The sequence below is a fragment of the Nanorana parkeri genome, unplaced genomic scaffold (genome assembly GCF_000935625.1).
Source record: "Nanorana parkeri isolate BGI_ZX_2015 unplaced genomic scaffold, ASM93562v1 scaffold351, whole genome shotgun sequence".
Classification (NCBI taxonomy): Eukaryota; Metazoa; Chordata; class Amphibia; order Anura; family Dicroglossidae; genus Nanorana; species Nanorana parkeri.
This window is the reverse complement of record NW_017306619.1, coordinates 146,035-171,284: the sequence shown is the minus strand read 5'-3', so window position 1 is coordinate 171,284 and position 25,250 is coordinate 146,035. Positions and strand designations below refer to the sequence as shown.

Genomic DNA, 25,250 nt, shown 5'->3' with positions numbered 1-25,250 from the left:
TATGGGACCACTTGTCACCTTCCTTGCCATCTGCACCTAGGACTCAATAGGAAGGGTGTACACCGCCATTCAGGAATATGGGACCACTTGTCACCTTCCTTGCCATCTGCACCTAGGACTCAATAGAAAGGGCGTACACCGCTATTCAGGAATATGGGACCCTTTATCACCTTCCTACCCATCTGCACCTAGGACTCAACAGAAAGGGCGTATACCACCATTGAGGAATATGGGACCCATTACCCGAAGGCACATTGAATAAATTGCAAGCAAATATCTAAGAAGAGCGTGGGTGCAAGCAAGGCCATCCCTTTAATGAGGAAGCCTGATGCTGTTGCTTCAGGTGGTATCTCTTTGGGTCAAGTGCGGGGGTGGAAGGGCTGCAGACAGAGCAACATGGCCGTGTGCCTGCCACCCCCTTTCCGGCCAGAGTGTCCCAGGTTAACAGGAGCTGAGCGTGACACCCCCCAGTTAGTGAGCACCATTTACAGGCATGACTCCCAGAGGCAGATGCATGATGGGTTTTGTAGTTTCAGCACAGCTGGAGGGCCAGAGTGTGCCTACCCCTAGTCTAGGGCTTAGTCATACTTTAACCCGTAGATGCATTCCCTATTCGCCTGCATTTCTAGGTCGTAGCCATTAGGTGTAGCTGTTGAAGCTGGCTCTCATTTTTGTATTCCGTCTTTTTTTTTTTTTAGCTGGAGCTCTTCACCATCAAGTGAAACAAGAAGAGCCAAAAATAACTCGATATTAGTGTTACATTTGTTTTCAATTTATTATTTCATTCAAGCAATAGGAACTTTGTAAATCAAGCTGAGAAACTGATATAGACAGATCCCGGTCTGTACACCTGCTGTGCCCATTATGAGGGGCTCCCACCATCCCTGTGCTGAGTTCCTGGGTCTGTACCCCTGCTGTGCCCATTATGAGGAGCTCCCACCATCCCTGTGCGGAGTTTCCGGGTCTGTACACCTGCTGTGCCCATTATGAGGGGCCCCCACCATCCCTGTGCTGAGTTCCCGGGTCTGTACCCCTCCGGGTCTGTACACCCGCTGTGCCCATTATGAGGGGCCCCCACCATCCCTGTGCTGAGTTCCCGGGTCTGTGCACCTGCTGTGCCCATTATGAGGGGCCCCCACCATCCCTGTGCTGAGTTCCCAGGTCTGTATGTGTCCTAGACACATGTGTCAGTAATCCAGGAAGTAAAAGGAGCCCTTAGTAAACATGGCCGCTGCCAGGACACAGGGGAAGAAAAGAGAAATCAGGAATGCAAAGCCGGCAATTATCTAGAAGTATTTGTTTGTAGATTGTCATTTCTAAAGGTGTGCTTGTTGTAGCAATGATGTACTTTTCACGGTGTTCGGCTTTGCTGCCCACCACTGTAGCAGGTTAATAAGACAAAACAGTTCTCCTAACCTACACCACTGGAGATATGGTTACCCTTGGTTAAGATATGTATCCTATTAGCCAGGGGCAAACTAGATTTGTCCCGGTCAGTTACTTACTGGAATGTACACTATAGTTACTGAGTCCCACATTGTAATCTCTCCCTTAGGTTTATCATTGTGTTTTTCTACTACACTGTTATGTCTTTTGCACCTAGTGCTGTACTGAATATGTTGACCTTCCTGCCACAGGCAGTTTTGCATACTGTAACATGCTTGACTTTGTTTTCTATGTCAAATCTCAATAAACATCTATTTGAAAAAAGGTGTCCTTGTTGTTATTTTAAAGATTTGGGTAAAGGTAGCGCTTTAAATTGCCTGCAAATGTCTACCGGCCGCTACATTCTGTTTTTAAACACAGCGGCCGGGGATTCCCTTCTGCTATAGGAGACCCTTGTTCTAGATGAGCTATAGATGGCAAAGGGGGACTCCAGCCCCCCCCCCCCCCAAATCAAAATGGACCCAAAGCTCCACCCTACATTCCATACCAGGTATTCTGACTCCGATCGTTGTGATAGCAAAATATATCCCTTGCTGAGACCTCTATGCCTGGCCTGTATAAGCAGATATACTCACTGCGGACAATCCTCGTCAGATAGCTGAACTCGTCAATACCGTTTCATTCAAAAGAGGTGTTTATTCTTTAACATCAGGGTTACAGCAGATGATAGGAACAGCAGTTGAACGGTTATAGTATTGTGCGGTCAGAAAATGATGCCTTTCCTACGTACTGTGCAGATTATATATGTGTCCTGTTACATGTGGCTTGCTAGCTTTGGCCATGACACAGGAAGTACTGCACACAGGAAGAAGGAAGGGGCGTACACTAGGGGAAAATACGTCGTCACATGAGGAATAATTACAGAAAGCATGTTTGTTACAACAAAAGGCCACTAGATGGCAGCATAGGATAACACATGGATTTAGCTATGAGAAAATAGTTAGGCAAATCACACTGTATAAATTCTAACCTATATAACAATGCTAATATTAACTGAGGCTATGCATCTCATATTCTATGCCCCTATTGGGGCGGCACACAAGGACCTTCAGGGTCTGGTATGGATTTTAAGGGGGAACACCACGTAAAAAACCATTGACATGGGGACCTGCTGCCTTAGCGGCCTTTGATATCAGGAAACTGTCATATATAATGGCAGAATACATGATGTTCAGTTCCCCTAAAACGAAAGCAGGAAGAGGCGAAGTTCAATCCCAACACACTTATGGCTCATCACTACTTGCAGCGCTGATGCAGACGCTGGCCATGTACACACATTGGGTCTGTACACCTTTTCCCCCTTGTTGTCTTAGTACATAACAAAGGACTGAAACATGTCTGTGTACTCTACGTCAAAGATACAGCGCAGCGCTGATAGCGTTGTCCTGACAGCAGCTGAACGCTGTGAATGGTGACAGTGAGCAACGCCAAGCTCTCTCTATCCAGGTGATGCCTAATATCAGGAAAGAGCAAATCCACCCAAAGAGTCCTGTGTGTTTCTTCATTGAATCTCGGTGAGCTTTGTGTGTTTCTTCCAGATCTGTGCGCTAATTCAGTGTGAGACTTGGAGCTTCCTGTAATAAAGACCGCTCACTGCTGTTCTCTCCCCTTGTGCAGGGGGACTGGTCCTATCTCCGCCCCCTCCTGTAATAAAGACCAGTCACTGCTCCTCTCTACTTGTGCAGGGTGACTGGTCCTATCTCCGCCCCCTCCTGTAATAAAGACCAGTCACTGCTCCTCTCTACTTGTGCAGGGTGACTGATCTTGTCTCCGCCCCCGCCTGTAATAAAGACCCGTCACTGCTCTTCTCTACTTGTGCAGGGTGACTGGTCTCGTCTCCGCCCCCGCCTGTAATAAAGACCAGTCACTGCTCTTCTCTACTTGTGCAGGGTGACTGGTCTCGTCTCCGCCCCCTCCTGTAATAGAGACCGTTCACAGTGTCACCGTTGTCGTAATTACTTTGCATGTGCAGTAACGCAACAAGACATTCATTACGCGGATTGGGGGCCATGTGTGGGTGGTCCCTGTATATATAGAGAGGCGGGTTTTTGGGTGGGCCATTCCAGTAAGTGGGTGAGAGAGAGAGATGGACGGATGAATGGACGGATGGATAGATGGATGGATAGACGGACGGACGGATAGATGGATGGATAGATAGATGGATGGACGGTCGGATAGATGGATGGGCGGATAGATGGATTGATGGGCGGATGGATGGATAGATGGACAGATGGATAGATGGACGGACGGATAGATGGACGGATAGATGGATGGATAGATGGACAGATAGATGGATGGATGGATAGATGGATGGATGGATAGATGGATGGATGGACGGACAGATGGATAGATGGATGGATAGATGGACGGATGGATGCATGGATAGATGAATGGACGGATAGATGGACGGATAGATGGACGGATGGATAGATGGATGGATGGACGGATAGATGGATGGATGGGCGGATAGATGGACAGATGGATGGACAGATGGACAGATGGATAGACAGATGGACAGATGGATGGACAGATGGATAGATGGATGGTGATGGATAGATGGATGGATGGATAGATGGATGGATGGACGGACAGATGGATAGATGGATGGATAGATGGACGGATGGATGCATGGATAGATGAATGGACGGATAGATGGACGGATAGATGGACGGATGGATAGATGGATGGATGGACGGATAGATGGATGGATGGGCGGATAGATGGACAGATGGATGGACAGATGGACAGATGGATGGACAGATGGACAGATGGATGGACAGATGGATAGATGGATGGACAGATGGATAGATGGATGGACAGATGGATAGATGGATGGACGGACGGATAGATGGACGGATGGACTAATAGATGGACGGATAGATGGACGGATGGATGGATGGATAGATGGACGGATGGATGGATGGATAGATGGACGGATAGACGGATAGATGGACGGATAGATGGATGGATGGACAGGTGGATAGATGGATGGATGGACAGGTGGATAGATGGATGGACGGACGGATAGATGGACGGATGGATGGATGGATAGATGCATAGATGGATGGATAGATGGACGGATGGACGGATGGACGGATAGATGGACAGATGGATAGATAGATGGACGGATGGATGCATGGATAGATGAATGGACGGATAGATGGACGGATGGATGGATGGATAGATGGACGGATAGATGGATAGATGAATGGACGGATAGATGGACGGATAGATGGATGGACTATCCATCTAATAGACTAATAGATGGACGGATAGATGGACGGATAGATGGACGGATAGATGGACGGATGGATGGACGGATGGACGGATAGATGGACAGATAGATGGACGGATAGATGGACGGATGGATGGATGGACGGATAGATGGACGGATAGATGGACGGATAGATGGACGGATGGATGGACGGATGGACGGATAGATGGACAGATAGATGGACGGATAGATGGACGGATGGATGGATGGACGGATAGATGGACGGATAGATGGACGGATAGATGGACGGATGGATGGACGGACAGATGGACGGACAGATGGACGGACAGATGGACAGATGGATGGACGGACGGATAGATGGATGGACGGATGGATGGATGGACGGATGGATGGATGGATGGATGGATGGATAGATGGACGGATAGATGGACGGATAGATGGACGGATGGATGGACGGATGGACGGATAGATGGACAGATAGATGGACGGATGGATGGACGTATAGATGGACGGATGAATGGACGGATAGATGGACGGATGGATGGACGGATGGATGGATGGACGGATAGATGGATGGACGGATAGAGATATAAAATGAAACTTAGTTTCATGTGAAAGATACATAAGTATAGTGAGTGTCATCCTCATCCCCGGCCTCCCATGGGCGTAGCGAAGCTGCTTTTATGAGTGGGCAGAGTAGGCGGCGGGGCAGCGAAGTTCCCAGCAGCAAGTTTGCAGATACTTCCCAGATAAATAATTGTCAGGAAACCAAAATCACAGAGTCCGAGGAGATCGCGGTCTGACGTGTTTATAGAAAAAGCAGAACGGAGTCCAGGACCGCTCCCCCTCCCCCTCCTCCCTCCTCCCTCCGGGGTGATCGATGATTGTTCCCGAATCTCGCCGAGCTTCCAGTCCTCAGACGCAGCGGCTCCATTAGTTTTCTTTTCCTTCATTTTCTCCCGGCGATCCTGCCAATAACAGACTTCCTGTCCCTTCAATGGAAAGAGCCCCCGGGGGTGTGGTCACACAAGCCGGACTTTACACACGTCTGCCATGTTCCTGAAAACATCACAGCACCCTGCCTCAGTATTCCTCTGAACAGCCCGCAGTAGCAGTGGGGCGGCTCTTGGGAGGAGTTATGCAAATATTATATTGCCCTGATGAGTGGTTGTCAGTCTGGAGCAGTGGGCGTTCCTAGGCTCTGTATTTGCATGCCGCTTATAACCTAGGTAACGACCACATGTGATGCTGAGCCTCCATGATTGACAGAACTGAGAGCCAATGAATGAAAGGGGCGGTGCCAGGGTCAGTCAGGCTGGGGAGGAAAGGTCTAGATGATGCATCACTTCCGATTCATTCAAGATTTCACCAATGGGGAGAAGCACTCACTACAGAGGCTCCTCCCCATTCTGAAACAGCTGATGGTAAATATTTGAATGGGAAGCCTCTGTACTGAGTGCTTCCCATTCATTGAGTGCTGAGGCTGCAGAAAAAGAAATTGAGGATTTGGTGTCCTCAATTTCTTTTCTATTTTACAAGGGAAATGTCAGGGGTCTGTTTGGACCCCTAATATTTCCCCGAAGCCCCCCAACAGTGAAAAAATAAATAAATATGAAAAAATAATAAAAAATATAAAAAATTATTTTAAAAAAGTGAAAACTGTCCCGCCCCCCCCCTAATGGTGCGGATATTGGGGAAAATGGGTATGGTTACGGGGGTGTGGCCACTAAAGGGTGTGGCCACTGAGGGGCGCTGTAAAGCTTTCTCGCACAGGGCGCCTAAAGGCCTAAGGCCGGCCCTGCTTGCTGCGGCTTCTAATGCACATTGTGAGGAGCTCCCAGTGTGCGGTGACATCAGAGGAAGCCATTCCAGTCCAGGAGAGGAGCAGGCACAACTGTGCAAGACTGCAGGGGAGGCCGGAGGTCAGATTTAAAACCCCGGGTGGCGGGCCCCTGTTTATTCGCTGTGTCAGATGTGGCGGGGGGGCCCCTATGGGGAGGGGGTGACATAAAACACAAGGAGCTGTCATAATGTATAGAGAGGCTTCTTCTGATATCGGGAGGTCAATGGCCCCGGGGACACGCGGGGAGAGAACGAGTCCTCGCCATCAGTTTATAGCTCCTAATCTTCCCACATAGGAAGTTCCAATAACGCTGACGAGGAAATCTCACACACACTGGAGGCCCCTCTATGTGTCCGGGGGCCCCGCAAAGAGTCGTTAACCCCTTCCCTACCTTCTATATAGAACGCAATGCACATACGCCACATGAGGACAGGTCTGGCTACAGCCTAGGGGCCCATTCACACCTGTGAGTGAAAATATTCATCAATTCACACACACGGGTCAGGCGTTCTTTTAAAGGGTGCTGATCCACATGCGTGATACATTGACATGGGCTGCCCATTGTCTGATGCGTCAGAGGTCATTCGGGGGGCCTATCGATCGTGACCGCCGATAACCGGGCTGATAATGAGAGCTCCCACTATTTTGTTCCCCCCCCAGTGTCGTGTGGCCCGGTTATCAGGAGGTCGGGCGGCGGATCATGATCCGTGATTGCCTGGGAAGTCGGGGGTTCTATCGAAAGAACACCGGCTTCACTTCCTAGAGGCTGCCTGGCTTTCTGACCAATCAGGAAGCAAGGTGGCGGGTCATGAGGTGCCGTCCAGCTTCCTGATTGGTGAGAAAGCCAGGCTGTCTACCAACAAGTGAAGCCTGCTCCCTAGCGAATCAGGAAGCTGGGCGGCACGTCATGACCCACTTCCACCACCCACCTGGAAAGCCATCTTCACTTGTTCCTAGGCAGCCTGGCTTCCTGACCAATCAGGAAGCCGTGAGGCAGGTCCATATGTGCTACCTGGCTTCCTGATTGGCTAAGAAACCAGGCTGCCTTGCAACAAGTGAACCCGACTTCCTAGCCAATTAGGAAGCCAGGAGGCGGGTCATAACCCACAGCCTGGCCTCCTGATTGGAAAGGAAGCCGGCTCCATGCTCCCTCTACACTGGCAGTGAGAGGGAAATCCCTCAGACCGGAAGTTCCGGTGTCAGGGGTAAGTATCGGAGCATTTCAGCGAGTACGAATACCCGCCCTAATACTCGGTATCGTCAGCTATACCGATACTAGTATCAGTGAATCCCTACTATGGATAACTTTGGGTAACTATGGATAACTTTGGGTGATTTTGGATAACTTTGAGTGATTTTGGGTAACTTTGGGTGATTGTGGATAACTTTGGGTAACTGTAGATTACTTTGGGTAACTTTAGGTAACTTTGGGTGATTTTGGATAACTTTGGGTAACTTTGGGGGACTTTGGGGGACTTTGGGTAACTGGATAACTTTGGATAACTATGGAGAACTTTGGGTATTTTTGGGTAACTGTAGATTACTTTGGGTAACTATGGGTAACTTTGGGTAACTATGGATAAGTTTGGGTAACTTTGGGCATCTTTGGATAAGTTTGAGTATCTTTGGGTAACTATGGATACGTTTGGATAACTTTGGGTAACTGTAATTGTGGGTAATTTTGGGTCACTATGTGCACAAGGTTCTATTTCTGTTGGTTGAACTCGATGGATTTGTGTCTTTAACAATGTAACAATGTAACCGGAATAAACTGAATTTCCAGCAGGATGGGAAATCTCACCCTCCAGGAGAAGCGTTGCACAGGGTGAGGTCCCGTTAATTTTTTGGGCATTCATTAAATTCATTTATAATGACCAGGTTCTGGTCCGAATTGAACCGAATTCATTCCGAATCGAAAACTGTAAAACTTGAATTGATCCACATCCCGAATAACGAACGGAATCAAATTTCAGGTGCGAAATCTGAAATCTAAAAAAGAAAAAAAAATCAAATTGGACCCGAAACCAAACAAGTTTTTTTGAGCCTTTTCATGTCTACGTTGTACCGCGTGTGATAAATACAACAATGTAAATGGGCCCTTGGCGATAACATGTGAAGGGCCCCCGATTTGCACAGCGCGGTGAGCCACAGCAACCAATCAGGACTCATCTCTTGGTTGATCATTCTTTGCGTCGCCTCATTGACAAAGTTCGAGGTTCCGCAGGTTGTCAGGCAGCCGCGCTTTGTTGAGTAGCTGGGGTTAGATGGAGAGACAACTGTCACTCAGTGACACCCGGCGTGGCGCTTGTAATTCCACATGACCCCGGCACAGCTCATTCACTGCCCCTGACTGACAGGGACTGGTGGGATACTTCTCTCTGCCTAATTGCTGCAATATGTATCCATCGCCTGCATGCGATACCGAAATACCAGCAGCCAGCTGGGGCACTTGGCCGGCAGAGCTGAGCTGGCACTGAAGGGGTTAAGGCGGCCTGCTTGCCTGACCTTATGTGCGCCAGGATCACCGTTATTGGGGCGAGGTGGGGGTGGGGGTATCTGGAGGGTCACTGATGGACAAGATTCTGAATTCTGAACGAATTAAATTTATGGGTCTAGGTATACTGCCATGAATGTGACTTTTCACTGATCTCCCGCAGCTTCTTTGCAGCCACTTCAGCGATGGCTGGAAGGGATTTCTCAGGACGGGTTTTTCCTGATGGTGACAACGGTGGAACGTGCCTGGGTAATATATGCATGAAATGGCTGCTTGTAGTCTCCATAGGCGGCTCTGTATGCGATTACAGCATGCCTAGGAGCTTCCACTTATCCAGACTGACACCCAGCTATCAAGGCATTTTGATATTTGCATAACTCCTCCCACAAGCCAACCCATTGCTGGTATTAGGGCTCTTGAAAGGTATACTGACAAAGGGTGCTGTGATGTTTTCAGGAAGCTATGTACAGCCTCCTGCTGGCTCCACCCACCAGCCATGATTGCATATAGAAGCCCAGAGACACTGCTGCTGATCTCCTGTCACTTCTTTCCACCCATTCGTATGTAAATATCATAGATGAGACTATTTTCAGTGGGGGGGCCCAGTAGCCCCTATCTTAGTTTGGTTGCCCCTGTCTGCCTGACATGTTGTGTCCGGGTCTCTGCTGCCATGAAACCCGGACACAGCATTCAAAACCCAGACTGTCTGGGTGAATCTTGGACAGGTGGCAACCCTAAATGGCTCCTTGTTGTCACTCCTTTGGCAGGGTGACAACGCAGGAGCGCTATTGGGAGCAGTGGCGTCACAAGGGTGCACACCATTGGAGGGGTGACACCAAAATGACTGACAGAGCCCGACAGTGTCAGGAGAGAGGAGGGGACCCGGCGGCATACATCATCCCGCCGGGTGAACATACCCTCCTCTCTCTGCCGGCCTCAGATGGCCGCCGGCAGGCGTCAATTAGATGACCGCACGTGAGCCTCTTATTGTTAGGCATTGTCATCCTGTGACAGCAAGTGCCTGAACAAGGACCTTCGTGGCGGGATCGCGAGGGATTATTTTAATGAAAGTTGCAGATTTAAAAACATTTCATTAGTTTTATTTAAGGAAGTGTGTGCAAACAAATGATTGTGCTGATCTTTTCTCCTAGGGTCAAAGATAAAATGAGATTTATAAGTATCAATATTAGTTTTAGGAAGTGCAGCATAGCGACCAATAAGAATCCCTTTGGAAGTTGGCCTGTCATTGGTCATACAGAAAGACTTCAGAAGGAGCTCTGCCAATGACCCTGTGAGGTGATCTCCGGATTCTGGCGGAAGTGGTTTAGAATCAGAAATGTAAGTTTTGTTTCCTTCCAAATTGACATTTAGACAAATTTCTTTAAATTCGCACATTTGGATGCATCTCAATTTAACCAAATACGGCTTTTTTTTTTTCTGAAGCTTAGAAATTTCCAATTCTAATGACCAGTATGGACTAAGAGGACCAGTACGGACCAAGAGGACCAGTAAGGACCAAGAGGACCAGTACGGACTAAGAAGACCAGTACTGACCAAGAGGACCAGTAAAGACCAAGAGGACCAGTACTGACCAAGAGGACCAGTACTGACCAAGAGGACCAGCACAGACTAAGAGGACCAGCACAGACTAAGAGGTCCAGTACAGACTAAGAGGACCAGCACAGACTAAGATGACCAGTACAGACTAAGATGACCAGTACGGACAAAGATGACCAGTACGGACTAAGATGACCAGTACGGACTAGGATGCCCAGTATGGACTAAGATGACCAGTACGGGTTAAGATGACCAGTATGGGCTAAGATGACCAGTACGGACTAAGATGACCAGTACGGAATAAGATGATCAGTACGGACTAAGATGACCAGTACGGGCTAAGATGGCCAGTATGGGCTAAGATGACCAGTATGGGCTAAGATGACCAGTACGGACTAGGATGACCAGTACGGAATAGCATGACCAGTACGGGCTAAGATGACCAGTATGGACTAAGATGACCAGTACGGACTAAGATGACCAGTACGGGCTAAGATGACCAGTATGGACAAAGATGACCAGTACGGCCTAAGATGACCAGTATGGACAAAGATGATCAGTATGGACTAAGAGGACCAGTACGGGCTAAGATGACCAGTACGGACTAGGATGACCAGTACGGAATAGCATGACCAGTACGGGCTAAGATGACCAGTATGGGCTAAGATGACCAGTACGGACTAAGATGACCAGTACGGGCTAAGATGACCAGTACGGACTACAATGACCAGTATGGACTAAGATGACGCAAAAAATGTGTTAATTTTTTATGAAAGTTACTCATCCTAATTGATCTGAACTGAAAACAAAACATTTGGATCGATCCAAATAATAAACCAAATTGAACTTCAAGACTGAAATCCAAAAATCTGAATGGATTCAAAATGAATCACATTTTTTTGATCCTTTACACGTCACATTTTCAGATTTTTATTTTTCCTTACGTCCGCAGTACATGCAAAAGAGACAATCTTCACCCCATGAACAAGTGAATCGTGAAATCACAACACACAGAAAAGACGCGCACGAGGGTGCGTTTGGTCCTCCTCCAAAGCGAATTAGTAGCTCGGTGAATGGTTCTGCTTGCTTACTGAATATGGACTTTGAAACAGTATAATCATACAGGTCACAGTGAGAAGGGACAAGAAGAATCAAAATCCCTCCAACTGAACGAATGAGTAGCAGAGTAAAACATCCTTAAAACAAAAGGTGTCTCACTGCATCACATATCTCAAAAATTAGAGGAATATTCCTCATTTCAGGACAGTGGGTGGAGCCATGCAAATCATTCCTTTATGCCCCACTAGCCAAATGCAAATCCGCTGCTCCACAGTGCAAATATAGTCTAATATTATAGAGCTGTTTATTCCCGAACATCATACAGATGTTTCAGGCTTTTTGCCCATCATCAGTGCAGCGTATGGAAATCATGACTTCTATGGTGGAGAGATGGGACCCAGCGAGACAATATAACCGTACTCTGAAGCCACACATTAAAATTGGCTAGATGACAGAGTAGCCCGGCAATGCAAGTGTTAACGAGAAAAGACTGATTTTTTCCTCTTTTTTTTGTAGTTTAGTACAAAGTAATAAAACCGTGTTAATGTTTTAAACGCCCTGTGTCTGTGTATAATGTTCCCATGTATGGATTCAATCTATTTGATTGCAGTTGACAGTTTTGCTAAACCGGGGTGACCCCGAGCTGATTTTAGAGAGTCATAGTACTACGGCAAAGCAAGTGTTAATGCTGACAGTGCAGGGGTTAATACAGGCGGTGAAAGGCTTATTATATATGGCTAAGTAGGGGTTAACGAGGCAGCGGAGGCATTCATTTGGCAATGTAGGACCTCATATGTGGCAGGGCAAGGGTTAATAGCAGGAAGTGCAGGGGCTGATAAGTGGCAGTGGAAGGCGTTTAGGGCTGGCAGTGCAAGCATTTAGGTTTGCAGTGCAGGGGTTAATAAGTCAAAGGGAGTTTAATGATAGCAGTGGAGGGGTTAATGTCAGCAGCGGTGGGTTACAGTCAGTGCAATAATGAATATGTGGCTGTAGAGGGTTTAATGCCATCTTTCCAGGAGTTAGTATGTGGTAGTGGAGGGGATAACGTTGGAAGTGCAGCGTTTATGCTGGCAGCAGTCTATGGGGCTAATAAGAGGTGCCAGTGAAAGGGGTTCATTTTATCAGTAGAGTGTTTAATCCTGGCATTGCAGGGGTTATAAAGTGGCAGTGACAGGAATAGATTTTGCAGTGGAGGGTTACAATGTGGTAGTGGTTAGTATGTGGCAGAGAAGGGGTTCGTATGTGGCATTGAAGGAGTTAATATGTGCCAGTGAATGCGTGCCACTGTATGTGGCAGAGAAGGGGTTAATATGTGGCATGGAAAGGGGGCTAATATGTGGCAGTGAAGGGGTCAATATGTGGCAGGGAAGGGGTTAATCTGTGGCAGAGAAGTGGCTTAATCTGTGGCAGCGAAGTGGCTTAATCTGTGGCAGCGAAGGGGGTTAATCTATGGCAGACAAGGGGTTAATCTGTGGCAGTGAAGTTAGTATGTGGCAGTGAAGGGGTTAATCTGTGGCAGTGAAGGGGTTAATCTGTGGCAGTGAATGGGTTAACATGTGGCAGTGAAGTGTTAATCTGTGGCAGTGAAGGGTTTAGTATGTGGCAGTGAATGGGGTTAGTATGTGGCAGGGAAGGGGTTAGTATGTGGCAGTGAAGGGGTTAATCTGTGGCAGTGAAGGGGTTAATCTGTGGCAGGGAAGGGGTTAATCTGTGGCAGGGAAAGGGTTTATCTGTGGCAGGGAAAGCGTTCATCTGTGGCAGTGAAGGGGTTAATCTGTGGCAGTGAAGGGGTTAATCTGTGGCAGTGAAGGGGTTAATCCGTGGCAGGGAAAGGGTTAATCTGTCGCAGGGAAGGGGTGAATCTGTGGCAGTGAAGGGGTTAATCTGTGGTAGGGAAGGGGTTAATCTATGACAGTGAAGGGTTTATTCCGTGGCAGGGAAAGGGTTAATCTGTCGCAGGGAAGGGGTGAATCTGTCGCAGGGAAGGGGTTAATCTGTGGCAGGGAAGGGGTTAGTATGTAGCAGTGAAGGGGTTAGTATGTGGCAGTGAAGGGGTTAGTATGTGGCAGTGAAGGGGTTAGTATGTGGCAGGGAAGGGGTTAATCTGTGGTAGGGAAGGGGTTAATCTGCGGTAGGGAAGGGGGTAATCTGTGGTAGGGAAGGGGTTAATCTGCGGTAGGGAAGGGGTTAATCTGCGGTAGGGAAGGGGTTAATCTGTAGTAGGGAAGGGGTTAATGGTGGCAGCGCAGCGGCACGCGCACTCTCAAGCAGTGTCTAGTGGAGTGGGCGGGGAGGGGCGGGGGGGGGGCGGTCCCGGCAGTCACGAAGCTCCGCCTCCGCCCAGCTGAGCTCTATAACAGGGGAGGAGAGCCGGGACTCCGCCACTAACTCACATCAACGAAATGGTCAGCCCGAGAGCCGCAGCAAAATGCTGGATGGACGCCTCTCGCTGGGATGGCTGTCACTGGCGCTCCTAGTCCTCCTCACCGGCGGACCGACCACTGCCTACTTCGGGTAGGTGACCGAATTCCCTGCACTGCTGGAGAGGACCGCCTGTCATACGTGATATCAGTGCTGGACAAGGCTGGACACCGGGGATGATGGTACATTGTAGCAGAGTGGAGGTACCCGGGGTGCTCGGTGCTGAAGAGTGGTGATGCACCTGGCGGGGCTGGACACTTTGTATCAGTGCTGGAGAAAGTTGGATGCTAGTGGTACTTTGTGTCAGTGCTGCTGGAGGCTAGAGATGCCTAGTGTCAGTGCTGCTGGAACTTAGAGATGCCTAGTGTCAGTGCTGCTGGAACTTAGAGATGCCTAGTGTCAGTGCTGCTGGAGTTTAGAGATGCCTGGTGTTAGTGCTGCTGGAGGCTAGAGATGTCTGGTGTCAGTGCTGCTGGAACTTAGAGATGCCTAGTGTCAGTGCTGCTGGAGCTTAGAGATGCCTAGTGTCAGTGCTGGAATGTGCTGTGTCCTGGTAACATATCGTAGTTGTATTGGAGTCTAGTGATACATTGTATCAGTGCTGGAGACCCATGACTATGGCGTATCAGTGCTGGAGACCCATGACTATGGCGTATCAGTGCTGGAGACCCATGACTATGTTATATCAGTGCTGGAGACCCATGACTATGTTATATCAGTGCTGGAGACCCATGACTACGGTATATCAGTGCTGGATACCCTGTTGCAGGAGATTAATACTTTGTATCAGTGTTGGAATATGTTGTGTCTGTGTAGTGCTGGGCACTGCTTGTGATGCTGTCAGTGCTGGAGCCCGGCGATGCTGTCAGTGCTGGAGCCCGGCGATGCTGTCAGTGCTGGAGCCCGGCGATGCTGTCAGTGCTGGAGCCCGGCGATGCTGTGTACTGATCTATAGGAGGAGCTCTGGGTTGTGAAGGGTTAATGTGCTCTGCCTGGCTGTGTGTCACCTCTGTCCCCGCGGCTGGGCAGAGCAGTCACTTCCTGGAGGTCGGTGTCCCCTCTGTGGCAGTCATTCTGTCACTGTCCCGGCTTTTGGCCAGATAGTATTACAGCAGATGCACGCCTGTCTGCGCCTGGCCAGAGCACTTCCCTGGGAGCTGATGGACAGAGCTGCACGGTGTAACCTGCCCTGGGGTGAAGCTGCATGGTGTAACCTGCCCAGGGGTGAAGCTGCGCGGTGTAACCTGCCCTGGGGTGAAGCTGCATGGTGTAGCCTGCCCTGGGGTGAAGCTGCGCGGTGTAACCTGCCCTGGGGTGAAGCTGCGCGGTGTAACCTGCCCTGGGGTGAAGCTGCGCGGTGTAACCTGCCCTGGGGTGAAGCTGCGCGGTGTAACCTGCCCTGGGGTGAAGCTGCGCGGTGTAACCTGCCCTGGGGTGAAGCTGCGCGGTGTAACCTGCCCTGGGGTGAAGCTGCGCGGTGTAACCTGCCCTGGGGTGAAGCTGCGCGGTGTAACCTGCCCTGGGGTGAAGCTGCGCGGTGTAACCTGCCCTGGGGTGAAGCTGCGCGGTGTAACCTGCCCTGGGGTGAAGCTGCGCGGTGTAACCTGCCCTGGGGTGAAGCTGCGCGGTGTAACCTGCCCTGGGGTGAAGCTGCGCGGTGTAACCTGCCCTGGGGTGAAGCTGCGCGGTGTAACCTGCCCTGGGGTGAAGCTGCGCGGTGTAACCTGCCCTGGGGTGAAGCTGCGCGGTGTAACCTGCCCTGGGGTGAAGCTGCGCGGTGTAACCTGCCCTGGGGTGAAGCTGCGCGGTGTAACCTGCCCTGGGGTGAAGCTGCGCGGTGTAACCTGCCCTGGGGTGAAGCTGCGCGGTGTAACCTGCCCTGGGGTGAAGCTGCGCGGTGTAACCTGCCCTGGGGTGAAGCTGCGCGGTGTAACCTGCCCTGGGGTGAAGCTGCGCGGTGTAACCTGCCCTGGGGTGAAGCTGCGCGGTGTAACCTGCCCTGGGGTGAAGCTGCGCGGTGTAACCTGCCCTGGGGTGAAGCTGCATGGTGTAGCCTGCCCTGGGGTGAAGATGCCCCCTGTAGCCTGCTCCTGGGTGAAGCTGCCCTCTGTAGCCTGCTCCGGGGTGAAGCTGTGTAATGTAGGCTAATCGAGAGTGAAGTGGCATGGTGTAGCCTGCTCCGGGGTGAAGATGCCCCCTGTAGCCTGCTCCTGGGTGAAGCTGCCCTCTGTAGCCTGCTCCGGGGTGAAGCTGCCAGCTTTAGCCTGCCCTGGAGTGAAGCTGAGTGAAGTGGCACGGTGTAACCTGTCCAGAGGTAAAGCTGCATAATGTAGATTAATCAGGTGTGAAGCTGCCCGGTGTAGCCTGCCCCGGGGGGTGAAGCTGCCCGGTGTAGCCTGCCCCGGGGGGTGAAGCTGCCCGGTGTGCTCCTCTGTGCTAGTCCCTTCTAGCAGCCTTGCAATGTATCCTCCGGGCGCACAGCCTGTTGCTTGGCTCCGGTGCGTGTTTAGTGTTTGTGTTGTATTATCTGCTCGGTGAAATCTCCCTCCGCACTCAGCGGTTGTAAAACCAGCCCGGGGATTCAGAGGCTGCACCGCGAGCTCTGTGTGTGTTCACAACGCCATTCCCCCGCCAAGATCCCGTCCTCCCATTACAAGGCGTCCTGATGTTGTGTTGCAATATTATGGCCGGGGGATGACACTGTTCCGATCCCCGTCCTTTCGCTCCCGGGAACTCCCGCAAACACTTGCCGGATGCCAGACGATAGCGTGTGCGCAGAGTCCCCGTTCAGCGATCTGCTCGCTCCTCGTCCTCCACGGCTGGCCGTCGATCGATGCCAAAATGTCCAGCTGTTGCCCGTATTTAGCATTACAATGGATCATTGGAGGCTGAGCTGAGGCCGGCCTCGGGTTCCGTCCCGTTGTCTTATCTCCGGGAAATCCGCCTCTTGTGTACACAAACAAAGAACGTTGATTGGGTTTGCTTGGCCGGTGATTGCTGTCATTCTCTTCACCGGCGCTCGGTCCGCGTCTTCCATAAGCGAGCCGGCGCGGTGGTGTGTTAACTTTTCACAGCCGGCCGGCCCTCCTTCCTTCCAGATGTTCACACACCGCCGAGTCTTCCAAAGTCGAATAACTTTGGCTTTTTAAGAATTTTATTTTGCTTCGGTCGTTTTTACCTCAACGGGAAGTGCCGGGTTATATCCTAGATAGTAGATACCTCCGTGAAAGTGTTTAGGGGGGGAGCTGGAAATAACATTGCGGAGACGGAAACCAAATTAAAAGGCGTTTTTGTTTCCCCCGATGGCCGTGGCAATTTTTTTTTTTTTTTGCGGCACGCCGATTTTGGCTGATGGTGGCCCAAGAATAATAGTCACTTTATGTACATTGTCTGAGGGAACTTTTGGACCTGAGATGTTTCCACCGCGTGCTTCGGCCACGGACGGGTTAACCTGGCACAGGTCGGTTTTGAAAAGGTTGATGCTCAGAGACGGCAACGCGTGGCTCCGGAGCGGTTATATCCTCTCCTTCATTTCCTCTGTCCGAATTCTGATGACGGCAACATTTTTAGAGATTACCTTGTTGAGTGTTTTTTAGACATCCTTTTTAAAGCCAGGGGCTAATGTAATAAATCCGGGATATATCGGCAACGTTCTTAGGGGCTGGTAGAACAGCAATATTTAAAGACCAGCACCCCCCCACCCCCCTCCTCCACCCCAACACTAACAACCCTTGTGGTTTCTGGCAAGCCGGGTCGTATGCTGTATCCTTTGGTGAGGTAGTTGGCCCAGAATTCCAACGTCTACCCAACCACGAAGGCCGTTACCAAGCCAATCGAGGCACCACTCTTCTCCACCGTGTAGAATAAACAAATTGGAGCTCCATGTGAGAACGTGACCATCAATATGGTCCGAGGGTGGGAGAAGAAAGGCAAATGTAAAGTGTGTGCCTAACCAAATCTTTAGCTTGAATGGTATGGAAGGAGAAGAGCTCCTGTTGGGTTTTAAGAGCATCTGCTCCTCATAGAGGTTGTCCTTCAAACAAATGGGAGCTTCATCTGAGAACGTAGCCATCAATATGGTCCTGGGGTGGGAGAAGAAACGCAAATATAAAGTGTGTGTGCCCAACCAAATCTTTAGCTTGAACGGTATGCAAGGAGAAGAACCTCTGTTGGGTTTTAAGAGCATCTTCTCCTCACAGAGGTTGTCCTTCACTTAGCTTCATGATGATATTGGTTCCACCAGGCAAACATTGAGGGAAAATCTCCAACAGGGACAAAGACCAGAAGAAAAAATGTTGACGAGGTCTCCAGCCTACCCATACTTGACCAAAAAAGTCTGTATCTGTCCCTGTTGTAGACTTTCATTTGATTCCTGTGAGGTGGAAATGGTGTTACCTTGAGTGTTACGGTTACCATGAGAGTAATTGAAGGAATATCTCTCTAACGGAACCCTTCCCCCCAGATATCAGGTCTATCAGACGGGTCCACCTGTGAGCTTGCAGCATTGCCATTATGGTGTTGAGGGTAGGAGTACTGCTTGGCCTAAGAAGAAAGGGGTAGCCCCTACACCGAAAGCTTTCTCTTAAAATGTTGCCAATAAAAGTGTCCCGGACTGTACTTTACCGAGGGTGGTAGAAGTTGCCGTGAGAAAATTGAAGGCAGATTTAACCTACTTCGCCGATTTTTTTTTTTTTTTTAATTTTATTTTTGATTGGGAATTTTCTTCGCTCTTTATCCTCGGCATTGATTGAAGAAACAAGGAACACCACCTCGATTCCAGATGCAATGCTCCTCGGTCTATCACCTGTTACTAGAACCAGAAAAAAAAAACCTGCAGACATTTTTCTGGCAGTGCCGCCCTGCGGCCAGCAGGGGGTTCCATTAACCCATTAATAAGCCCCCGTCCTCTCCAGTTTAAGGATAATAGAAGCTTGCAGGTGTATCCTGTTCTCAAAGAAAATACAGAACTTTCATGGGAAAGTCTTTTTGTGTTATTCTTCTCTCGCTTTTACTATTCCGTCTTCGGCGTATACTTTTACGTCCTCCCGGGGAGAGGGCAGCGCGTACGCACGTGACCCGTCGTGATCTTGAAATGCTTAGAATGCGCTTTTCCAGCAAGTGTTTTGCATTTCGCTTTGACGTCTGCAGATTTTTTTTTTCAGTCCATAACTGTTGAGTTATTCCCAGCAGGAAAAATAAAAGTGAACGCCCGCTCACCCGATGGGCAAAAATTAAAATACTTCTATTTATTAAAGAGCCAATCAGATGCGAGTATGAAATGAGCCCGGACAATGGTGATTAGTTAGAACACTTTCATTGAGCAAGTTCATGTTTCGTCACTTGGTCTCGGGAACGGTCATAGTTGGTTAGAGTCGGGTTCCTCTGGAGGTTGGAGGGGGTTCTTTTAAGCAGTGAGTAGCAGGGAATTTATTTTCTGCTGGACGGTGCTTGCGTAGTTCCGGCACCAACGTCACTCGGAAGAGCCAAAGACTTGGGACCGGTAAATAGAAGCGGCCACTACAAGGACCAGCATTCTTTCCACTTATCACTGATGTATTTGGGTCCTTCTCCAATGACAACCAATATAAGGGGGCTCCACCCATTGACCCTCAGTGTGAGTTCTCCACTAACTACCAATGTAAGGGGGTGGCTTCATGCTCCTCTTCCACTGACCATCAATATAAGAGAAGGCTTCACCCATTCACGGCCAGTGTAGGTGGGTCCTTCTTCACTGACCACCAATATAAACTGGGAGGGTGGGCTTCATTCACTGACCACCAGTGGAATCAGGACCTCTTCCACTGACCATCAATATAAAGGGGGCTTCACCCATTGACCCAGAGTATAACTGGATCCTTTATCACTGACCACCGATATGAGGGACTTCACCCATTCATGGCCAGTGTAAGTGGGTCCTTCACTGACCACCAATTTAAAGGGTGGGTGGGGGAGCTTCATTCATTGACTACCAGTGTAACCGGGCCCTCTTCCACTGACCACCAATATAAAGGGGGCTTTACCACTGTGTGATGGGGTCTTTCTCCACTGACCACCAATCTAAGGGGGGGTGGCTTCACTCATTGACCCTGTGTATAACTGGATCCTGTATCACAGACCACCAATATAAAGTGGTGCTTCTCCGATTTGCCCCAATGTAATTGGGTCCTTCACTGACCACCCATATAAGGGAGGGCTTCAGTCATTGACCCCCCAGTGTAACTAGGTCCTTCTCCACTGACCATCCATATGAAGGAGGGGGGGGCTTCAATCATTGACCCCCCCAGTGTAACTGGGTCCTCCACTGACCACCCATATGAAAGGAGGGGCTTTACTCATTGACCCCCAGTGTAACTGGGTCCTTCTCCACTGACCACCAGTATAATGGGGGCTTCACCCACTGACCACCAGTATAATGGGGGGCTTCAATCATTGACCCCCCAGTGTAACTGGGTCCTTCTGCACTGACCACCAGTATAATGGGGGCTTCACCCACTGACCCCCAGCCTAACTGGGTCCTTTTCAACAGACCACCATTGTAGAAGGATGCAACCATTCTAATTGTCTGGAATGTATTTGTAGCAATGTTTTCACTATTCCTCTGGAAGCGGAACGCCCAATTCTGTTATTTGCGGTCAGATGTACAAGTTCCTCTTTGCGTAAAAGGGTTGTGAAAGGAGCTACTCGAGTTTTTTTTGTTAATTTTTCCTGCCAGTAACCCAAGAAATGTGTCCAGTAAACAGGTTCTCTTCCTTTTTGGATATCTATTGTTCTCTCTGTACAGGGGGACTCCAAACTCACGGGGCTACTTCTGGTGATCATGGCGAAGTCGTTGACTACAGCTCATGGATGGATTTTTTTTTTTTGCGTGACATGAATGGTCTGGTGACAGGGTCTCTTTAAAGCCTCAGAGATGTAATGTGCGGTAACTACTAGTAACCGATCAGAGCGTGCGTTGGAGCGATGATGGTGTTGTTTGAGCCGCATCATGCTCTTCTCCGTCAGCGCCCGGAATGCCAGATATGGCTTACACGCTGCAAGTCCAGACTCGACCTCCTAGCCAGGGGCCAAAATGATAGACATTCTGTGAGATCTCCTCCTCATGTGTGTTTAGTGTCACGGAAAGGACGATGATTCCGGGCGTGAGGATAAACAACAAAAAAACACGTCTCAGATTGAAATGGATCCGTGCATTGTCCTCCTCTATAGCCTTGTAGGCTGCCGGTGTCCTTTCAACCAGGGGCGTAACTAGAAATCACAGGGCCCCATAACAAAATTTTGTATGGGGCCCTGTGATTTCTAGTTACACCCCTTGCAGAGCCCACGCAGCCCACCTGAGGGTAACCCTGCAGAGCCCACCGTAGACTCTCTATGGTGGGCTCTGCTGTCAGTGTCCTGGCCGGGCCCCCCTGTGCCCGGGCCCCGATAGGGTCGCCTGGGTCGCTATGGTGATTGTTACGCCACTGCTTCCAACCAATGTGCTGTGCTGGGACACTACAGGCCCCATGGCTTGCTAAGACGTAGGCAGGTGCACCATATGTTGACTCGCACCTGGTCATTGGTTGCTTAGACACTGGTGGCCGCACAGCATCGTAGGTTGCGGTGCACTAGCGGGTCTCACAGGATGCCGGTACAGGGTCAGCCGGCAGGCAAATTGGTCGCCCGTTTAACCGAGAATAGCTTTGTTTTCAGGTTGAGCTCATAGTTGACCCGAACCCAAACCTCATCCCTAGTTATGGCGGCTGTCCGTTCTTCATAGCTCAAGCCAGAAGAATACAAATATTAACCTTTTGCTATCAAGGCTCTGCTACTGGTCCGAGGAGTGAAGTTGGTTGACATTAAAATTCAATCCTTGACACCTTTTATTGATGTGAACGAGGAGGACCACTTCTTCTGATGGGCTTCTGGGCTTTATTGTAGAGGTGAGAAGGGCCAGGACAGGAAAGCTTCTCTTTCTTTGGCTTCTAGGACTTCTACAATGAACCGCTTCCTGGCTTTGGCCCTCCTGGGGGGTGACCCATGTTTTTGGCATTGGAGCAGCATAAGGGCCTTTTCTATATAAGCGGTCTGATTGTCCTTGCCCCATTTTGGTGGCCCTGGAGCAGATGCCACCTTCTCTTAGGATAGGGGTAGGCAACTTGGCTCTGGTGCATGTTTTTGCCATTAGAGCAGCATACGGGCCTTTTCTATATAGGTGGTCTGATTGTCCTTGCCCCAATTTGGTGGCCCTGGAGCAGATGCTGCCACCTTCTCTTAGGGCAGGGGTAGGCAACCTCGGCACTCCAGCAATGGTGATGCAGAGAAGGAGGACCGTCTCTTCTGATGGGCTTCTGGAGGGTGACCCATGTTTTTGGCATTGGAGGGGCACATGGGCCTTTTCTATATAGGTGGTCTGATTGTCCTTGCCCCAATTTGGTGGCCCTGGAGCAGATGCTGCCACCTTCTCTTAGGGCAGGGGTAGGCAACCTCGGCACTCCAGCAATGGTGATGCAGAGAAGGAGGACCGTCTCTTCTGATGGGTTTCATCGTAGAGGTGAGAAGGGCCAGGACAGGAAAGCTTCTCTTTCTTTGGCTTCCAGGACTCCTAGAATTAACCGCTTCCTGGCTTCGGCCCTCCCGGAGGGTGAAGCATGCTTTTGCCATTAGAGCAGCATACGGGCCTTTTCTATATAAGTGGTCTGATTTTGTTCTTGCCCCATTTTGGTGGCCCAGGGGCAGATGCCTTCTTCTTAGGACAGAGGTAGGCAACCTCGGCAACTTAGCTCTTGTGCTGCAAACAAGAACCGTCTCTTCTGATGGGCTTCATCTCAAAGGGCCGGAACAGCCAAAGAATCTTCGTTCTTTGGCTTCCAGGACTACTAGAATGAACCCCTTCTTGGCTTCGGCCCTCCTGGAGGGTGACCCATGTTTTAGGCATTAGAGCAGCATACGGTCCTTTTTCTATGTAAGCGTTCTGATTGTCCTTGCCCAATTTTGTTGGCCCCGAAGCAGATGCTGCCGCCTTCTCTTGGGGGTAGGCATTCCTGGCACTCCAGCAATGGTGATGCAGAGAAGGAGGACCGTCTCTTCTGATGGGCTTCTTGAGGGTGCCTCATGTTTTTGGCATTGGAGCGGTGCACGTGCCTTTTCTATATAAGCGGTCTGATTGTCCTTGCCCCATTTTGGTGGCCCTGGAGCAGATGCCACCTTCTCTTAGGACAGGGGTAGGCAACCTTGGCAACTTGGCTCCAGTGTTGCAAACAAGAACCGTCTCTTCTGATGGGCTTCATCGTAGAGGTGAGAAGGGCCAGGACAGGAAAGCTTCTCTTTCTTTGGCTTCCAGGACTCCTAGAATTAACCGCTTCTTGGCTTCGGCCCTCCTGGAGGGTGACCCATGTTTTAGGCATTAGAGCAGCATACGGTCCTTTTTCTATGTAAGCGTTCTGATTGTCCTTGCCCCATTTTGGTGGCCCAGGGGCAGATGCCGCCTTCTTCTCTTAGGACAGGGGTGGGCAACCTCGGCACTCCAGCAATGGTGATGCAAGCAAGGAGGACCGTCTCTTCTGATGGTCTTCTGGAGGGTGCCTCATGTTTTTGGCATTGGAGGGGCACATGGCTCTTTTCTATATAAGTGGTCTGATAGCCCTTGCCCCAATTTTGGTGGCCCCGGAGCAGATGCTGCCTTCTCCTCTTGGGGGTAGGCAACCCTGGCACTCCAGCAATGGAGATGCAGAGAAGGAGGACCGTCTCTTCTGATGGGCTTCTGGAGGGTGACCCATGTTTTGGGCATTGGAGGGGCACATGGGCCTTTTCTATATAAGCGGTCTGATAGCCCTTGCCCCATTTTGGTGGCCCAGGGGCAGATGCTGCCTTCTTCTCTTAGGACAGGGGTGGGCAACCTCGGCACTCCAGCTGCGGTGATGCTACAAATCCTATTGTGCGTCTGGGAGCCATGACCAGTGGAGATCAGTCTTGGCATGCCTCACCACGGCCCGGAATCCCGCTTCTGTGGGCCCCCTTTTGTCTTAGGGGAAGAGGGCTCCTCGGGTCCCCAGTGTTCCTTGTACCTGATCTCACCCCTCGGCCCTGACACATCATTGACGTTCCTTCCTCCTTGTACTTAGCGCGAGGCTCTGGAATGTGCTTTGTGCCCAGAACCCCGCGCAGCCTCTAATTGTGGTGTCCTGTAATGACAGGAAGACGCGCAACGGCTTGGAAATACACAAATGTTCCCCCCGCCGACCCCAAAACCCCCGCGTCAGATCTGCGTCCAGAATCCGGGGGCTTCTAAGCCGTACAGACCGAGCCCGGAGCGTGACTCCGTACTTCAAGGACACGGGGACGAGCCAAATGGTTAAAGCCGAACTCCGGGGGCCCGTGCAGCACAGCCTTCCTTGGCCAGGCAGGAGACCCGATTTTGTTCTCTGCTGCTGCTAAGTGACACTTACAGGTCTTGTCCCTCCCCCAGCCTTTGACTGGACAAAAGGAGAAGCGGCTGACTGATGAGCTCATCTGTCACTCTGCTCTCTCCTCCTATCAGCATGCGCTTGGAAATTGATGCCCCTTTGCATGGCTGTGTAGGGGGGAGGGCAGAGGAACCAGGGAAGGCCCCCCGAAGATGAGCCTGCGAAAATGTAGGGTGCTCTTGGGTTTCGGTATCCCCCGCTAAGACTACAAGTACCGTCTGCCAAGGCGGCCGAGGGCCTCGTAGTGCTGTTACTTGTAGTCCATGGATTACTTCCTCCGGCCCCATAAGAGAAGGTCCCCCCCCAAAAAAACTATCCCTTTAAGTGAACATTCCCCCGGCAACCTGAAGATGTATTTTGCATAGTGAATGTGTTCTACTCCCTTAGTAGCGTCGTCCCTCCGCCTTTGCCTTATATCCGGGTCCTATTGTCCAGGAGAGGAGCCCAACTGTGCAGGACTGAACACAAGGCCGGAGTTCCCCTTTAAGTGCGGAAGTGTCACGTGTGGCTACAATGTATCTTCTTTCTCTTCCACCAAGAAACGCGTTTTGGGAGTGACGCGGCACCTGGTCGGCGGTGACCCGGCGATACCGGTAACTGGGATTTAAGGGACCTTCCCATCACACGCCATATGGTGAGCTGGTATGAAACCGGCAGTTATGGTTTCCGTGGGTTACAAACAGGAAACTGCGTTCTTACAAGGACGGTGGCGGCGGCGGGACAGCACGCGGAATGCTCGGCTCTTCCAATTGG

At 50.3% G+C, this 25,250-nt stretch overlaps 1 protein-coding gene across 1 annotated transcript in view; it reads left to right on the top strand.

The window, feature by feature from the left end:
* The first annotated feature begins 14,028 nt into the window (after positions 1-14,028).
* Positions 14,029-25,250, top strand: part of WNT9A (Wnt family member 9A) — a 93,014-nt gene continuing 81,792 nt past the window's right edge. Inside the window, exon 1 of the mRNA XM_018558642.1 lies at positions 14,029-14,148. Within this exon, the coding sequence (XP_018414144.1) occupies positions 14,063-14,148 (86 nt within the window). The 5' untranslated portion in view covers positions 14,029-14,062. The remainder of the gene's footprint in view (positions 14,149-25,250) is intronic.